This window comes from Triplophysa dalaica, chromosome 20, assembly GCF_015846415.1.
Source record: "Triplophysa dalaica isolate WHDGS20190420 chromosome 20, ASM1584641v1, whole genome shotgun sequence".
NCBI classification, from domain to species: domain Eukaryota; kingdom Metazoa; phylum Chordata; class Actinopteri; order Cypriniformes; family Nemacheilidae; genus Triplophysa; species Triplophysa dalaica.
The window spans coordinates 2,736,004-2,750,534 of record NC_079561.1 but is presented as its reverse complement, the minus strand read 5'-3'; the positions used below and the strand labels follow the sequence as shown (position 1 = coordinate 2,750,534).

The 14,531-nt window shown below is 39.3% G+C and overlaps 1 protein-coding gene across 1 annotated transcript; it reads left to right on the top strand.

Annotated features, from left to right (window-relative positions):
* Positions 1 to 469: 469 nt before the first annotated feature.
* On the top strand, positions 470 to 14,303 carry si:ch211-197l9.2 (protein SOGA1). The gene is made up of 11 exons (XM_056732617.1): positions 470 to 1,368; positions 2,343 to 2,567; positions 4,925 to 5,083; positions 7,751 to 7,816; positions 7,906 to 9,024; positions 9,149 to 9,235; positions 9,873 to 10,034; positions 10,121 to 10,372; positions 11,749 to 11,792; positions 11,885 to 13,241; positions 13,367 to 14,303. Exons 1-11 carry the CDS (start codon positions 604 to 606, stop codon positions 13,508 to 13,510), a joined length of 4,380 nt encoding a protein of 1,459 aa, XP_056588595.1. The 5' UTR covers positions 470 to 603; the 3' UTR covers positions 13,511 to 14,303.
* Positions 14,304 to 14,531: the final 228 nt, after the last annotated feature.

Genomic DNA, 14,531 nt, shown 5'->3' with positions numbered 1-14,531 from the left:
GTATCGACAAAAGGTTTTTGCCACTAGATGGCAGCACAAAACCAGAATTCCTTGCATTCTGTGACGGTAGTTTTTTTTTATTTTAACGTACTCATTTATCGATTGAATGTGTCAAATAAAAAATAATTAAAATTTCATTGTTTTATAAAATCGAAACGCCTTTGTCGTCATAGATTTTATACAGACGTTATAGCCTATCATCACGATCACTCGCATGTCTGTTAATGCAAAAAAATAAAACAATACAAATAACCTGAAATATTTGTATAAATATTTCACAAACGAAGCAATGTAGACAACCCCTGTGGTTCATACTGACTCAGAGAGAGAGAGAGAGAGAGAGAGAGAGAGAGAGAGATCCCTTTTGTGGGCGGAGATTTTGAGTTTTAAAAGCACGTGGCTACAAAGTGGACAGTCAGTCACTTCACCACTAAGTTAACCTCTTTATCCAGATTTACCTTAACTTTATTTTACAAAAACTCTTAAGAGATCTCTGGTCGTGACAGGATTTTTACAGTCTTTATCCTCGGGGAAAAAAACGTAAAAAATGAAAGGTTAACGAAAGAAAAGCTCCTTGCTGTCGGTCGTCTTTGAGTGCCAAAAATGACAAAAACAAAAGTTGAATCCAATCCTGTGTCTAATGCGGGCTCATCCCATCACGTACGGGACGGGCAGGATAAAGACTATGGAGACGGGAGCAGCCTCCAGCAGTCACGACAGATGACTTCAAAACAGCCTCCGAAAACCAACTCGACACCCATACTGAGCCAAACCAAAGAGATCAATTCTACCAAATCCAAGCGAGGATCGGCTGGCACGGTCAACATCCGCCGCGCAACAAATGGAGCCATCCATATGAAACAAGAGTCGATAAAGCGCCCCGAGAAATCCAATCAGTCGAGCCGCAGAAGGAATCGCAGTAAATCGTCCGGGAGAAGGAAACTATCGGATGCGAGCATTACTTCTGATGACGTGAGCAAGGACTCCGGGAAACTGTCTTCCACTGACAGCAGCTCTGAGATCTCCGACTCGTCGGAAGACCATAAGCACTCCACTAATGCGCATTGTGGTGAGCCGGAGGTCAGTTACTGTGGGGCCGACGAAGAGATGATGAATGATTCAATTGAGCAAATATCACGACTTAGAGACGAAGATGGTGAGGATAAAACCACCTTGTCCCCCGGACTTGGATTCGGAGAGGGAAGCATCTCTCCTGGAGACCAGAGGTCTTACGTCTCTTTGGACAGTCGCTTGAACTACAGGGCATCTCTTGCATTTTCGGATGTGGCAGGAGACTTTACTGATGGGGTGCATGAGGATCTCATGAGGGAGATTGAAGATCTAAGATCAGAAAATGAATATTTAAAGGTAAAGGTTATTTGCCAATGTGTTTGAATGTTCATTTAGGCAGCTAAGATGTTTTCATTAGAAATTCTGTTGGTTCATAATACAAATTCCATTTGCCGTTTACCGGTAAAACCATTACAAAATCCCTTTAAGAAATGTGTTTTGGGCATTATTCCAGTAATGTTGTTGGTTCCCATGATGCCATCTGCAGATAACATCCAACCAGTAGACCCACAGATACCAGTTTCCAATAAAACCAATACAATTCCCATCGTATCATGTGGTACTTCATTTCATTTAGAATAAGAATGCAATCCATAATCCCAATTTGTATAAAAGAGCCTTCCTCGTGCTTTTACGGGGTGACATACTCCACCGTTTCACACGTATTTTATACTTAATTGAAAGGAAATAAATTGCACGTGATGCTTTGGCTTAGACTGTAGGATTGACTCCTCAGGTAACTGGCTGGTCTCATCTCTCATTACTTCTGACAAGAGGGATGGGTTCATGAAGCGGGCATGACAAGCTTTGCTGTGATTAAGTGTCATGTGCTGAGTAGAAATCAAAAAGTCAACACAAGTGCGGTCAGGTTATCCTTGAAGGCCATAAACAACACGTCAGTGAGTTAGTCCTGGCACGTGCCACTGGGGTCAGGGGTTAATGCGCTCATCAGGCCAACACAGACTTACAGTAATTTTTAACCAAAAAATTATATTAAGCAATGTAATGGGGAGCATATGTCTGTCATGCCTCTTAGGTCATCTAAATATACATTTATGCAAATATCTGCACAAATGGAATTTGACTTGTATTATCATATTATTTATATTGCATTGATATCAATAAGATTTGCAAATGGTTCATTTAAACTTTAAGACATTTACACAAATATGGAAATGTATAGGCTTAAACGCTTATCTGCATATCTAGTTAGTTAGAAAAAGTTAAGTTATTGAAGAACATGTTTTTAAAAAAAAATTGCTGATGCTTAGGACGAGATGGAGGAGCTCCGCTCAGAGATGCTGGAGATGAGGGACATATACATGGAGGAGGATGTGTACCAGCTACAGGAGCTACAGCAACAGCTTGACCAGGCCAACAAGGCCTGTCGCATCCTCCAGTACCGACTCAGGAAAGCAGAGAGACGCAGCCTTCGCATAGCCCAGACGGGACAGGTGGATGGGGAGCTCATAAGGACACTAGAACATGATATTAGGGTAAGAAATTCTTGAATGCATCTATGTGACAAAGTTAAGAGTCATGCTTACAAACGTTTTACATATAAAGGCAAACATACCATTTGAGTGTGCCATTGACATTTACAGTATAATGAAGTAGATGTGTTCCTCATGATTGTGGTCCAATTAAGCTACATAACAACAGCTACAGTGGTCTGTGCGTAGAGGAAAACGACTGTATGGGTTTTGGATGCAGTCCATGGCATTCTTAGGTACAAGATGTTTATTCGAAATGCTTAACGGTTAACGCCAATAAAATGTTGTATAGTAAGTCACTATGTGAGTCAATGCTCTTTGTTTTTATGATTCAGCATCCGCTCAAGCCGCCGTTCTCGATTTGGCACGGAATCACTGCTGCTTGGTTCGTGACAGGCTTGCGCATTTTTTGGTTTAAACCATGCAGCCAATCAGAGAACGAGTTTTCTGCAGGAACGCTACAAATTAAAAATCCACACAGCAGGCCAACCCATATAAAGCGCATGGTTTCTTTGAAGTCAGCTCCATGTTACACAAAAAAAATCTTCTTGCTTTTTCTTGTAAACATGTGTCACCGATACTTAGCTTGTATTTGTGTAGTGTGAAAATGTTATTTTGCAAGTGTCCTTTACTATATATTATGCAGTATATAGGTTTTTCTTTAATGGGTAGCATAACGGAGCAGTTTTAGAATTGCCTTAATGGCCATCATTGAGGCAATTCTGAAAATAAACTGAGCAGTCAGTGACAAATTTGTGCAAAACCTGGCGATACATGTAATCTCAACCCGATTGCACAAACATTGTGTGTCCTTATGGATGCAATTAAATCAATGTCCACAATTTGTTTATTGATTATTAAACTAGCAATAGTGCCCAATCAATATTTCTTGATACTTTTTAAATAATAAAATGTAAACAAATCCATAATCTTAAATTAAGATTTTGAATGAATGTGTTTTTGAACGGCAGTACATAATCTAGGTTGAAGTGTTCATGTATGTTTGCATGTGTATATGTGTCAAGGACTGTTGTCATCAATATCAAGGGTAGGAAGTGCAGCTGCTTGTATGAGTTGTGGGCATGTCCATGGTCAATCTATTTTAAAGACATGTTGGAGAAACAGATAACCTCCTTATAAAAACTGGGCCAATGAGGGTGCCCATCACTCACCAGCACTCCGTCAAGTGCCTCAGTGTTCTGCGAGGTGGACATTTTCTTCTCATGGAAATTATAATATTTTCTTATATGTTAACTAATAACTATCAACATATTAAATCATTAAATATGTATTCGAAATTTAAATTTATAGAATAATACATTATTCATAAATGTGACCCTGGATCACAAAACCAGTCTTAAAACACAGGAAAAACACAGGAATATTTTTAGTAAAATACAAAATGATCGATTTTTCCTTTATGCCAAAAATCATTAGGATATTAAGTAAAGATCATGTTCCATAAAGATATTTATTAAATCTCCTACCTAAAATATATTAAAACCTTTGTGAGTGCCACAGTGCCCCGATGAACAACTTCGAAGGCAATTTTCTCAATATTTAGATTTCTTTGCACTCTCAGATTCCAGAGTTTTAAACAGTTGAATCTGTACCAGATATTGTCCTATTCTAACAACTACTTATTTATTCAGCTTTCAGATTATGTAAAAATCTCAATTTTGAAAAATTTACCCATAAAACTAGTTTTGTTGTCCAGCGTCACATAAAGCAAAATTACAATATGTTGAATTATAAAAAAGTAATACAGTACATTGAGATAAGCACCGGTTCCAAAATATGGAAAGTATTATTATATATTTTGCATTATCCAATATATTTCTGGGCTTAAAAATACATAATAAAGTTAATGGGGCTTCTGCTGAAAAATACAATACTGATACAACAACCAGCTTTCTCCTGAGAATTAGAATACAGTCATGCACTGAAAGTCACGGCATAATCACATGAGCTCTAAAAGCTTTCCCTAGACATTGTAAGCAACCCCTTGAGAAATCGGTCCATTACTGCCTTGCTCAAGGGCAAATGGTGATATGTAAAGAGGGACTTCATGTGAGACTCGACCCACCTTCTAAATTCTGAGCTGTAAACTAACCGCCTCACACCCTCAGTATCACAAACCACAACACTTAGCAACATGGCAACCAAATGTACCCTTTGCAACATTGTCCATAAAGTCCAGATAAAATTCCTGTGTCATTATTTTTACAAATAAAGCTTGTTTAAAATGTTCAAAGGAAAATGAAATGTCAGATTGAGACACAGGGGAAGTTATTTTTAAGTGGCCCGACTATGTGATTACATTATATTTAGATGACTCCATCCAAATATTGTTTTCCCAGGTGGGAAAAAGTGTTTCCCTTCGTCTGCATGTAGAACTCGAAGCCATTCAGAAGAAAAGTTCCCAGCTTGAATGGGAAAACCAGGAACTGCGTGAGCGGTTGCAGAGTCTGGAAGTGGCGAAGCAGGTCTTGCAAACTGAGATGGACAAATCAAGAGAGGTACATTCGCCAAATCTTTGCTGCTCTTCACTCATAACTTTGCTGAACTCAAACAGAATCTAAACCTAAAATATAAAATATAAAAATGGTTTCACTTGCAATAAATATTTCTATCATGCTGTCATTCGTTTTCACACCTGTGCTTAAGTATATCACTTTACAGTTTTGTTGCCTAGACTCCTTGATAAAATGATTGCATGAATGCATTTTGGATGACTGGTTGACCTTTACCCCAACTGTAGCGGGTGTAACAGACAGCTGACTGCTCGGGTAGGGCGTAGTGTGATCCGAGGGTCAGAATTCAACCCACAGCTGTCATTCTTCACTTGTGGAAACACTGAGAAAGAGAGAGAGCAAAGGAACAAAGAAAACCTCATGGGGCAATTGAAAGACAAGAGCAAAGAGAGTGTGTCAAAGTGCTTTAACCATCTATAAATACGTCTGAGGGGAGATGTAAGTTTTGGCTGCGAGCCAGATATCACATGATGAAATGCAATTACGGCATCCGTGTTAAAAATACACGTTGATGCTGATGAACATCAAGGCATGCTCGAATCCTCCACAGCATTCAATCACATTTGATTCTCAAAGTAAATCACGGAGACATTGGCATACTTAAAAGACGTCCGCCTTTATTGGCAACGAAGGCCTTTAGGTCTCGGCACTTATGCAGTTTAATCCAGGATTCGGTGCTTAGAGGTGGATCGCAGCGGCTCGGACAGCTGCTGGCAGTTTCTGATCCTCACCAGCCGAACAAATCAGCTACAGCCGCTTATGAAGACATCATGCCATCGTCACGCTACCTGAAACATGAGGATCTACATGCGACACTTGTTACTGGTCCATTAAAAGTCTAAAGCCATTTTGCAAATTATGCCCTAAATCATAAAATGAATTACAAAATGTGAAGAGTTGTTACATCTCTGTGACATTCAATCACTGAGGTTATAATTATAACATTTAAGGAACCTTTTAAACTATAGTCTGTATACTCCTCTACTATTTATGCTAGTAGGGATCTCTGTGAGACCTTAGATGGAGCAGCAGACAGATAGACTGACTCTAGACAGCATTCTTAACATACTCAGAGCAGCATGGATGTTTGCTGTAGAAGAATGCTTTCCTTGGATATAAGCATTTTATCTGAGAATTTAAATACACTGGACAGTGGTAGAGCGGAAAATAACAACTGTGATGAATGTAATGCATACAAACACTTACAGTATGACCATAGGAGGACATCTTGAGTCACAATAGCAAGAATATGTTTTATAGGTGATGCTGCACTGGCCCCGAAAAGTATCTGTACACTTTAGTCAAACATAAATATATGTGATTGCATTATAACAAAACGTTAAATCAAGTGGCATTTAAAAGAAATGTAAAACACAGATGCATAAATGTTATAGTTGTTAGTTTTTAATGATACAACATTTGCATTTTTTCCATTGGCCAGATGCTTCTATTTATCTGACATTACAGTGCATGAAATTTATAGATTTCATCCTTTCATTATATGTGCACTCCCTGCCATGGCTGAACTGGGAAGAGGAATTGGCCCTGACATTTTTTTGGGCCACATCGGCCCTCCACTATTTCTGTCGACATGGGGGGGGGATGCGCATGGTTACATGCTAAGCCTGTTGACCGGGGGGGGATAGCATGCAAACGTGTCTTTTGCATTTGCTTTTATAAACACGTCTGAGTGGCCAAAGCGTCCCTTCCGGCCCCATACGTTAGCGGCCCACTGGGAACACGCTAGATGGCCAGTCCGCCCCGCGAATCCAACCCATGACCTCGGGATTGTAAGCGCTATGTTCTACTACAACAGATCTTGTTTGAAATGAAGAAAAAGTTGGGCTGTCAAACGATTAATCGTGATTAATCGCATCCAGAATAAAAGTTTGTGTTTACATAATATATGTATGTGTACTGTGCATATTACTTCTGTATTAATAAACACAAAAACATACATGTATATATATTTAGGAAATGTTTAGGTATATTTAGTATATTTTACAATCATTGAATTACATATAAACATTTATACATTTTTTATATTTGATATTTCTCTTAAATATGTACATGTATGTGTTAAAACTAGAAAATTAATATGCACAGTTCACAGAAAAATATTATGTAAAAACAAACTTTTATTCTGGATGCGATTAATCACGATGAATCGTTTGACTGCCGTAAAAAAATAAATTTTGACACTTTCTGACAGGTGGAACAAGTCCATAACTATATCAATTACCCTGCTAGGATTCATTCAACTTGTCAAAATCTGACTTAAAGTGATAGTTCAACCAACGATGAGAATTTTGGTAAACAAACAGCACCGGCACCAATTCACTTCTATTGCTTGGACACAAAACCAATGCGAGTGAATGGGTGCCGGTTAACAACGTTCTTCAAAATATCTAAATATATAAAGTCATACAGCTTTGAAATGACAAAACGACGAGTAAATAATGAAAGCATTTTCATTTTGGGTAAACTTTCATTAAAAAAATCCACTAAAATTACTGTACGCAGAGACCTCGCATCATATCTCTCCAATGCACTTGGTTTGATATTTTGAGATGACATTCATACAAGAACTTCAGTGTCTAAACTTAAATTCTTGTTGAAGCTGCAAAAAATAACAGTATTGTACATCAACAGAATTCTCTGAAAAGGAGGAGTATAAGATCAGCATCCAGCAAGAGTGATAAAAAACTCTTCCCACAGGTAAATTGTATTGGGAATCATCCTAATGATTATCTACTTTAAGAGTTTGTGATATGTTTTAATACCAACCATTTGTCTATCCTCTGTAGGATGACAGTGCTGATTTAAAATGCCAGCTTCACTTTGCCAAAGAGGAGTCTGCACTGATGTGCAAGAAGCTAACTAAGATGGCCATGGAGTCTGAGACGATGCGCGAAGAGCTTGCCAAGTACCGTCTGCTTTATGGTGAGGTAGATGAAAAAAAGGCTAAAGCAGGCACCGTCAAATCTGCCCACACCCGAGAAGCAGAGGCCAAAGTGCATTTACGCCTGGTGGAGGAGGAGGCGACGCTTCTGAGTCGTCGGATTGTGGAGCTAGAGGTGGAGAACCGTGGGTTGCGATCGGAAATGAGCGAACTGCGTGAGAAAGGAGGAGCGGGTCTGGAGGAAGACGAGTTGATGAAGGTGGCAGGTGAAGGATTGGCATTGCCGACCAGCACTGGTGAGCAAGAGGAGATGTTGAGAGGTGGAGACCTGGATGATGGAGAGAAGACAAATGAGAATATGCAAGTGGACCAGCCAAATTCAGAAGAGGAGGGCGTGGAGAACTCCTTCATGAGTCACATACACAGAGAGGGCCCAATCGGTGGGGAACAGGAGCTTTCTGATGAGAGCAGAGGCGAAGGAAAAGCTCAATGTGCCCTTGGTGTGAAGGATCTAGAAGGTCTTCTTGCCGTTCATGATCAAGCGCTGCTTGTGAGATCAACCATTCAGTTCCTGACAGCTCCCTCTAAAAATGGTCTCTCATCCGCATGTACCCACACGACCCCTCCTGGTTCCCCCCACCTGAACAAAACTGAGGTCGATCCAATATGCGAGAAGCATCAGTGGCTTCTGGACCCCATGCTGAGTCCCCTGACCAATGGATTGGAGGTGTTACAAGCCCAGCTGCGTGCACTTGTAGAAAAGTTTGAGATGCTGTTAGACTCCACGCCAGAGGGCCCAGCAGCTGATCTGGAACAAGCCACGTTGGCTGAAGAAAAGGACACAAGGAATCAAGCTAAACAGGAGCATCCAGGTGGAGAAGAACATTTTACTCATCCTGGAGTTCCTCATAGCAACGGATGTGATCAGGATAGTTTAGTCCTGCTCACGCTGCAACTCAGATGGTTCCTTCAGCAATGGAGACAGGGAGAGAAACCCGGAGGAGATGGAAAAAACATGTTTGAGGTTAATTGGTTTTGTTACTGCGGTCATGACTCTTGAATAAAAAGAGTTTATTCTGTTTATTAATAAGAAGCTTGTGTATGACAACACAGCATAATATAGTTATTGAAAATATATTTTATTTCAGATGTACTGTCCAAATGATCTTTGTCTTCTAACGGACACAGAGTCACTGGGATGCAAGAACACACCACAAGAGGAGTGCAAAAGTCAGGTACGTTGTAAAAAATTATACTTGATATTTACTTTTGATGGTAGCAATATTACACAAATCAGTTTTAGCTATTTTCAAAGCTTATTTTCAATGCAATATTACATAAATAAATCAAGTAAAATCACCTAAATTATTTTAGCACATGTCACATGCTAAACTTATTAAAATAAATATTCATTTCAGCATTGGAGTTAACTTCTTTTTTAACATCTATTTAATATTCATTATTGTTTACAACACATATTGTGTGCGATTTTGCGGAGAGTTTTCTCAATACTGGCATTAGTACCATTTCTGTTCACTGAATGAAGAAACAAACATCATAGATTATTTGAACAACTTTAAGTGGGTTGAACACAATTAAATCACAATTTAACAGTTTAATTAAGTCAATTATTCAAATATTAATACAAGAACACCGTTTTATTAAGTAATGTTAACTCAATTTATTTCATGCAATCATAGAGAGCACAGAATAATTTTAAAAGTGTTTAAAATGAAGCATAAAGCATTTCTTTCTCTTTTTTAGTGTAAATATACTCGCACTAAATATACAAAATAAAAAGTTACAGATAGCGCAGTAGTTAGGTAAGGATGCATGCAAACCTGTTAAAATATATGTATATGTCTCTCTCAGGTGAGCAGTGCTCTGTTGTCAGACCTAAGAGCAGTTCTGCAGAATCTGTTCGATGAACTTTTGGAAGAACACAGGGCGGCCCAACATGTTACCCGTCAGTTTGCAAATGCCAAATCAGCCTGGGCTGTTGAATGTGCGGAGCTCAAGAGCCTCATAAGCAGAGTGAGAACCAAAAGATCCACCTAAATGTCCTTTAGGAGTTTGATTTGTTTCATATTTTCTGATTCTGAATGCATCTTGTTTCATAGCTCGAGGGGACAGCTGGGAAGGTGGAAGCAAGGGCTCCATTAGACCAGAACACAGCTTTGCAAAAGGACCACATTGAGAAACTCAAGCACTTGTTAGCAGAGTCTTACACTGCAGTTATGGATCTGACAAAACGTCTGAAGGTCCACGAGAGAAACTGGAGTTCTGAGCGGCAGGAACTCTTGCAACACTTGAATCACATGCGGCTGGAATGTAAAGGTTCGAAGGCGACCAAACAAAATAAGAAAATGCAGGTAGGAGCGACAGTCTAGTACACAGAAATAATATTTTGCATGCAGTATGAAAATATTGTTGTAAGACCTGTTTGGAGAGCTAATGCTGGTTCTGACAAGGTCATTTATTTAATCTTTCAGGAATAACAGGATGTTGGTAAATGTGGTTGTGAATCCAATTCACTCACTATCTGTGTAAATGCAGCATCGCTAGATTCATAGTTTTAATTTCTTTAGAAGATTATAACTTTATCTATTTAAATTTATACACCTAATGCTTTGAATTTTTTTCTCTTGTATTTGTGACCCATAAAGTTGTTAACAAAAACAGATCCCAACATCCAACTAATCAGTTTCAAATACTGCTAAATTGTGCTGCTTATTAGGCTTAAAACACATGCGTTACTATATATAATGCTCTGCAAATGGCCTCGTTTCACAAGCCCACGAAGAGAGATTGGAAAACCGACACAGTCTCGTGGACATGTGTGAAAGGGTTGTAAAATAGCACATGGCAACAGAATTTAGGCTAATCCCTATCTGGAACTGTGGGAGAGCAGGCTGAGCGGAGACATAAGCTTTAATCATGACGCTAAAAAGGCTTTGCCAAACCGCATTGACCACAGAGCGTTAAACAGACTTATAAGAGCTCAGATAAAGTTCAATGAAGGAATTTACTTTCTTTTACAGTAAATGTGGGTGCAACATTGCGCAAATGGAGAGAGAATTTCTTTTTTTAAATGCACAAAAACTAAATTAATTGTGCAGAAACAAATAAGAGCAACAGACCTTCAAATAATAATTACATTAATTTTAATAATTCTTGAGGAATGAGGAATTAGTGTTCAACTGAAGAAGTGTGTCTATTATACAAATGATTATAGAAATACAAAAGATTTTTAATAAGCTGTTACTGTATATCTACTTTTAGAGAGTGTGCGTTTTATATTGGTTGCCAGACGCTTCATTCTTCACTTTGAACAAAAAGTTCTGCTTTCACCTTTAATGTTTAAAATAAAACTGGCATGTAGACAGTGAGAGGTTCAGATGGGGTTGAGTAAAGCCTGAATAAACAGCAGGCGGTATTTTTTCTTGATCCAAAGAGTTTTATTGCTAGTCTTTTCTGTTTATTTTCCCGTAATCTTGAACCGTTACCCTGACATACTTTTCCTACAGTAAACTAGACTGTCTTTGATCTGTGTCTGTGTATCTTCAATGCTATGTACAGTAGTCTCGTATGAGAAAGATTTCCTTTCAACAACATTTATTCTGAGATCATGATTCCTTCTCCGTTTTGCTGATTATTTCTTCTTTGTGTTTATGCAATGTATTTTCATACATTTTTTAGTTAAAAACAAATAATCAAACAAATAGCTTTCCTTTGGTCTCACTTTCAGTCGGGTGGATGCAGAAAGACAGAAAATGTTGGAAACATGCAGAGGTCAGCATGATTATTTCTTTCCATGTCATCTGTATTATTTAATAATATACCTAAAAAGTGAATTCTAATGGAAAGGGTTTCTTTTCCAACAGGACGTCCCTCAAAACCGTCAATCCAAAATCCAACAAGAGCTGGAAGTATCTCAGTCAAGAGGCTGCTCTTCTGGACCGCGAAGGTCCCTGCAAGACTTGGGACTGCCCTATTATGCCCCCCAGTTTTCCTGGTCTGAATCTAAGTGAAAATTCAACTCCGAGAAGCAACACTGCTCCAGAGAGAACCAGCATTCGTATATATTACAGCCCCCCATCAGCAAAAAGGATCCAAATGAGATCCGTGATGGCAGAAATAGAGGAAGATTGTGAAAAGAGCCATGAACCAAGTGTGAATGCTGTCTCCTATGGTCTCGTAAACCAAGATTGGATCACGTCGTATGAAACCTGGCTGAGGAGCTTGCCGATTGAATGCCAAAGCTTAGTGGAGAGAGATTCAGTCTCTAGCATCAGCTCTCAATTTTCTTTTGGGCTTCGAAACTCTAGTGTTGGGTCGCCGTCTCACTTGGTTTTCGGTAATTTAGACGTCTCAGCCAACCTGAGTGACGACATGAAGGAAATCACCGCTAGCGTGCTGCAAACGTCTCAATCGAGCTCTTTGGAAAGAAGAACAAGGGATTCTGGAAGCAGTGTGTTGAATGTCGTCAGCAAAGGAACTCAAACTCAATCCCAGCCACAGGTGACCACCGTTGGGCAACAAACAGATGGCTCTCAAAACCTTTACGCTACAAAGCACTGGTCACCCCGGGTGACCTCTTTTGTATCTGCAAGAACCCATCAGGTTTCAGCTTCTTTGGACCGGGTACCCGGTCTTGCCGAACGGCTTCAGCCACACGGCGCCTCTCCAAAAATCCAGCGCAGACATTCTGCTTCCACTGCTTTTTCCTCAAAGTCTTCCTCTTCCACATCCTCTTTCACCACTTCCTCTCTGTCCTCCTCATCTTCGCTAAATTCTTCATCCAGGCTGGAGTACGGAAATAAGGAACGTGGCATGTGGACCGCGCCCCAACGTTGTTCCTCGGGTTCAGCGTGGACGCGCTCCACAACCTGCAGGTCAAGCTCGACATCAGCGCCGGCCAGCGATAAACCTGGAAGCCGGAAGAACGTAGGGATTCATAAGTACGGTCTAGTCCAGGAGTTTCTCCGCAATGTGTGTGGTCGAGGAGAGAAGACCAACCCTGAAGAGGAGAAAGCGCCGGCAGCACGTAGGGATAACATCGGTCTGGTGGGTTCGAAGAAATCCGAACAACCCCCCTCTCGTATACCAGCGGTGCCATTGGTCAGAAATGACAGCATCACCAAGATTGTTAACCGCAGATTTATGAAACAGGGCCAAAAAGAAGATTCAGTGTGCAGCCAGAGTTACAAGGGTTCAGTTGGCAAAAACAAGAGCCTGGAGGTGAGTGAAATGCCTGGAATTTGTATATTTTGCTGTGAAATTTTACAGTGCATGCACATACTCTCAATGGCTCTTTAGCAACTTTAGTCACCGTAACTCGCTATTCTTTCCCATCTCTTCATCAGGATGGAGCTTGTGAGTGCAGTTCACCCTCTCTGACCTCTTGCTTTACCCGACACTCGCATAAAAACATCCGGCATGGTCAGAACAAACCCCGTCCGCGTGAATACCTCCTCACTGGTGGAAAAGGGGAACCTGTTGTTTCATGAAGGGTGGAGTCATCATGTGATCTGACATCATGGCACAGCCTGCACAAGATGATCTTCCCCGTAATTCATAAATGTTTATGAATATTTGAATATACATGTTAAATATTTATATTTCTAGTCTAATTTGATTGTGTCCAGATATTAATAACTATTAATAACTAATAATTACTCTCAGCTCTCTTCAACATAGTTTACCAGGTTTAAATCCATTCCACAGTATTCAGCATATTTTCCCCAACAATAAGCAGTGGAAAATATGAAAATGAAGTATAGTCTGAGCCCAATATAAGTTAATGACATTAAAATAACTGTAACAAAGAAACAAATGGGGTTTCTCCTTATCTACTGGTGCTGTTATTGTATTGTAACTTTTCATCAATTAAATGTTACCACTATGTAAGTTTTTCATAGGAAGTTTTGATAAAGGTACTTTGTTAAATTAAAGATAATTAGGCAAGCTTTTTTATCTAAATACTATTCATTTGTGTCAAGACTTGTAGCTTTTAATGTAAAGTTTTATCTACAATACATTTTGTGTAGAAGTCATGTTGTTTTAGTATTTTATTAGATGCCTATGTAAGATGATCTGTATTTAATAGATGCAAACATCAGTTGCTTGGGGCAAAGTATCTTAAACAGAAAGTGATTTCAGTAAACTGATTTAACATGCCACAATAATAATGCTTCCAATCCCACTGTAACCACAAAAAAAAACTGTAAGAAAATTGTTTTGAATTCTGTGCTTTTTTTCAAGCTTTGATTCCATGAGACAATACATATAACCATAACCTGATTTTTCCATGTTTCTTTGTGTTCCTTTTTATTTTAGCATTAACATTTTACTCAGACTACAATTTTTGGATATTTACATCGTTTGTGCGATTGATCTTTTGTGGTCTTTTCTGTTTTGAGCAACACTTGTCCTTGGTTAAGAAGATTTATCGTGACCTCTAGTGGTTGACCATAAAAATAAATGAACATGGTTCAAGTGCGAGCTCATAAATAAACCATAATAATAATA

Coding starts and splice junctions, on each gene's coding strand:
- si:ch211-197l9.2 (XM_056732617.1), top strand. CDS start 604: ATGACAAAAACAAAAGTTGAATCCAATCCTGTGTCTAATGCGGGCTCA. Junction 7,817..7,905: donor ATAAAAAACTCTTCCCACAG/GTAAATTGTATT, acceptor TATCCTCTGTAG/GATGACAGTGCTGATTTAAA. Junction 10,373..11,748: donor AACAAAATAAGAAAATGCAG/GTAGGAGCGACA, acceptor TCTCACTTTCAG/TCGGGTGGATGCAGAAAGAC.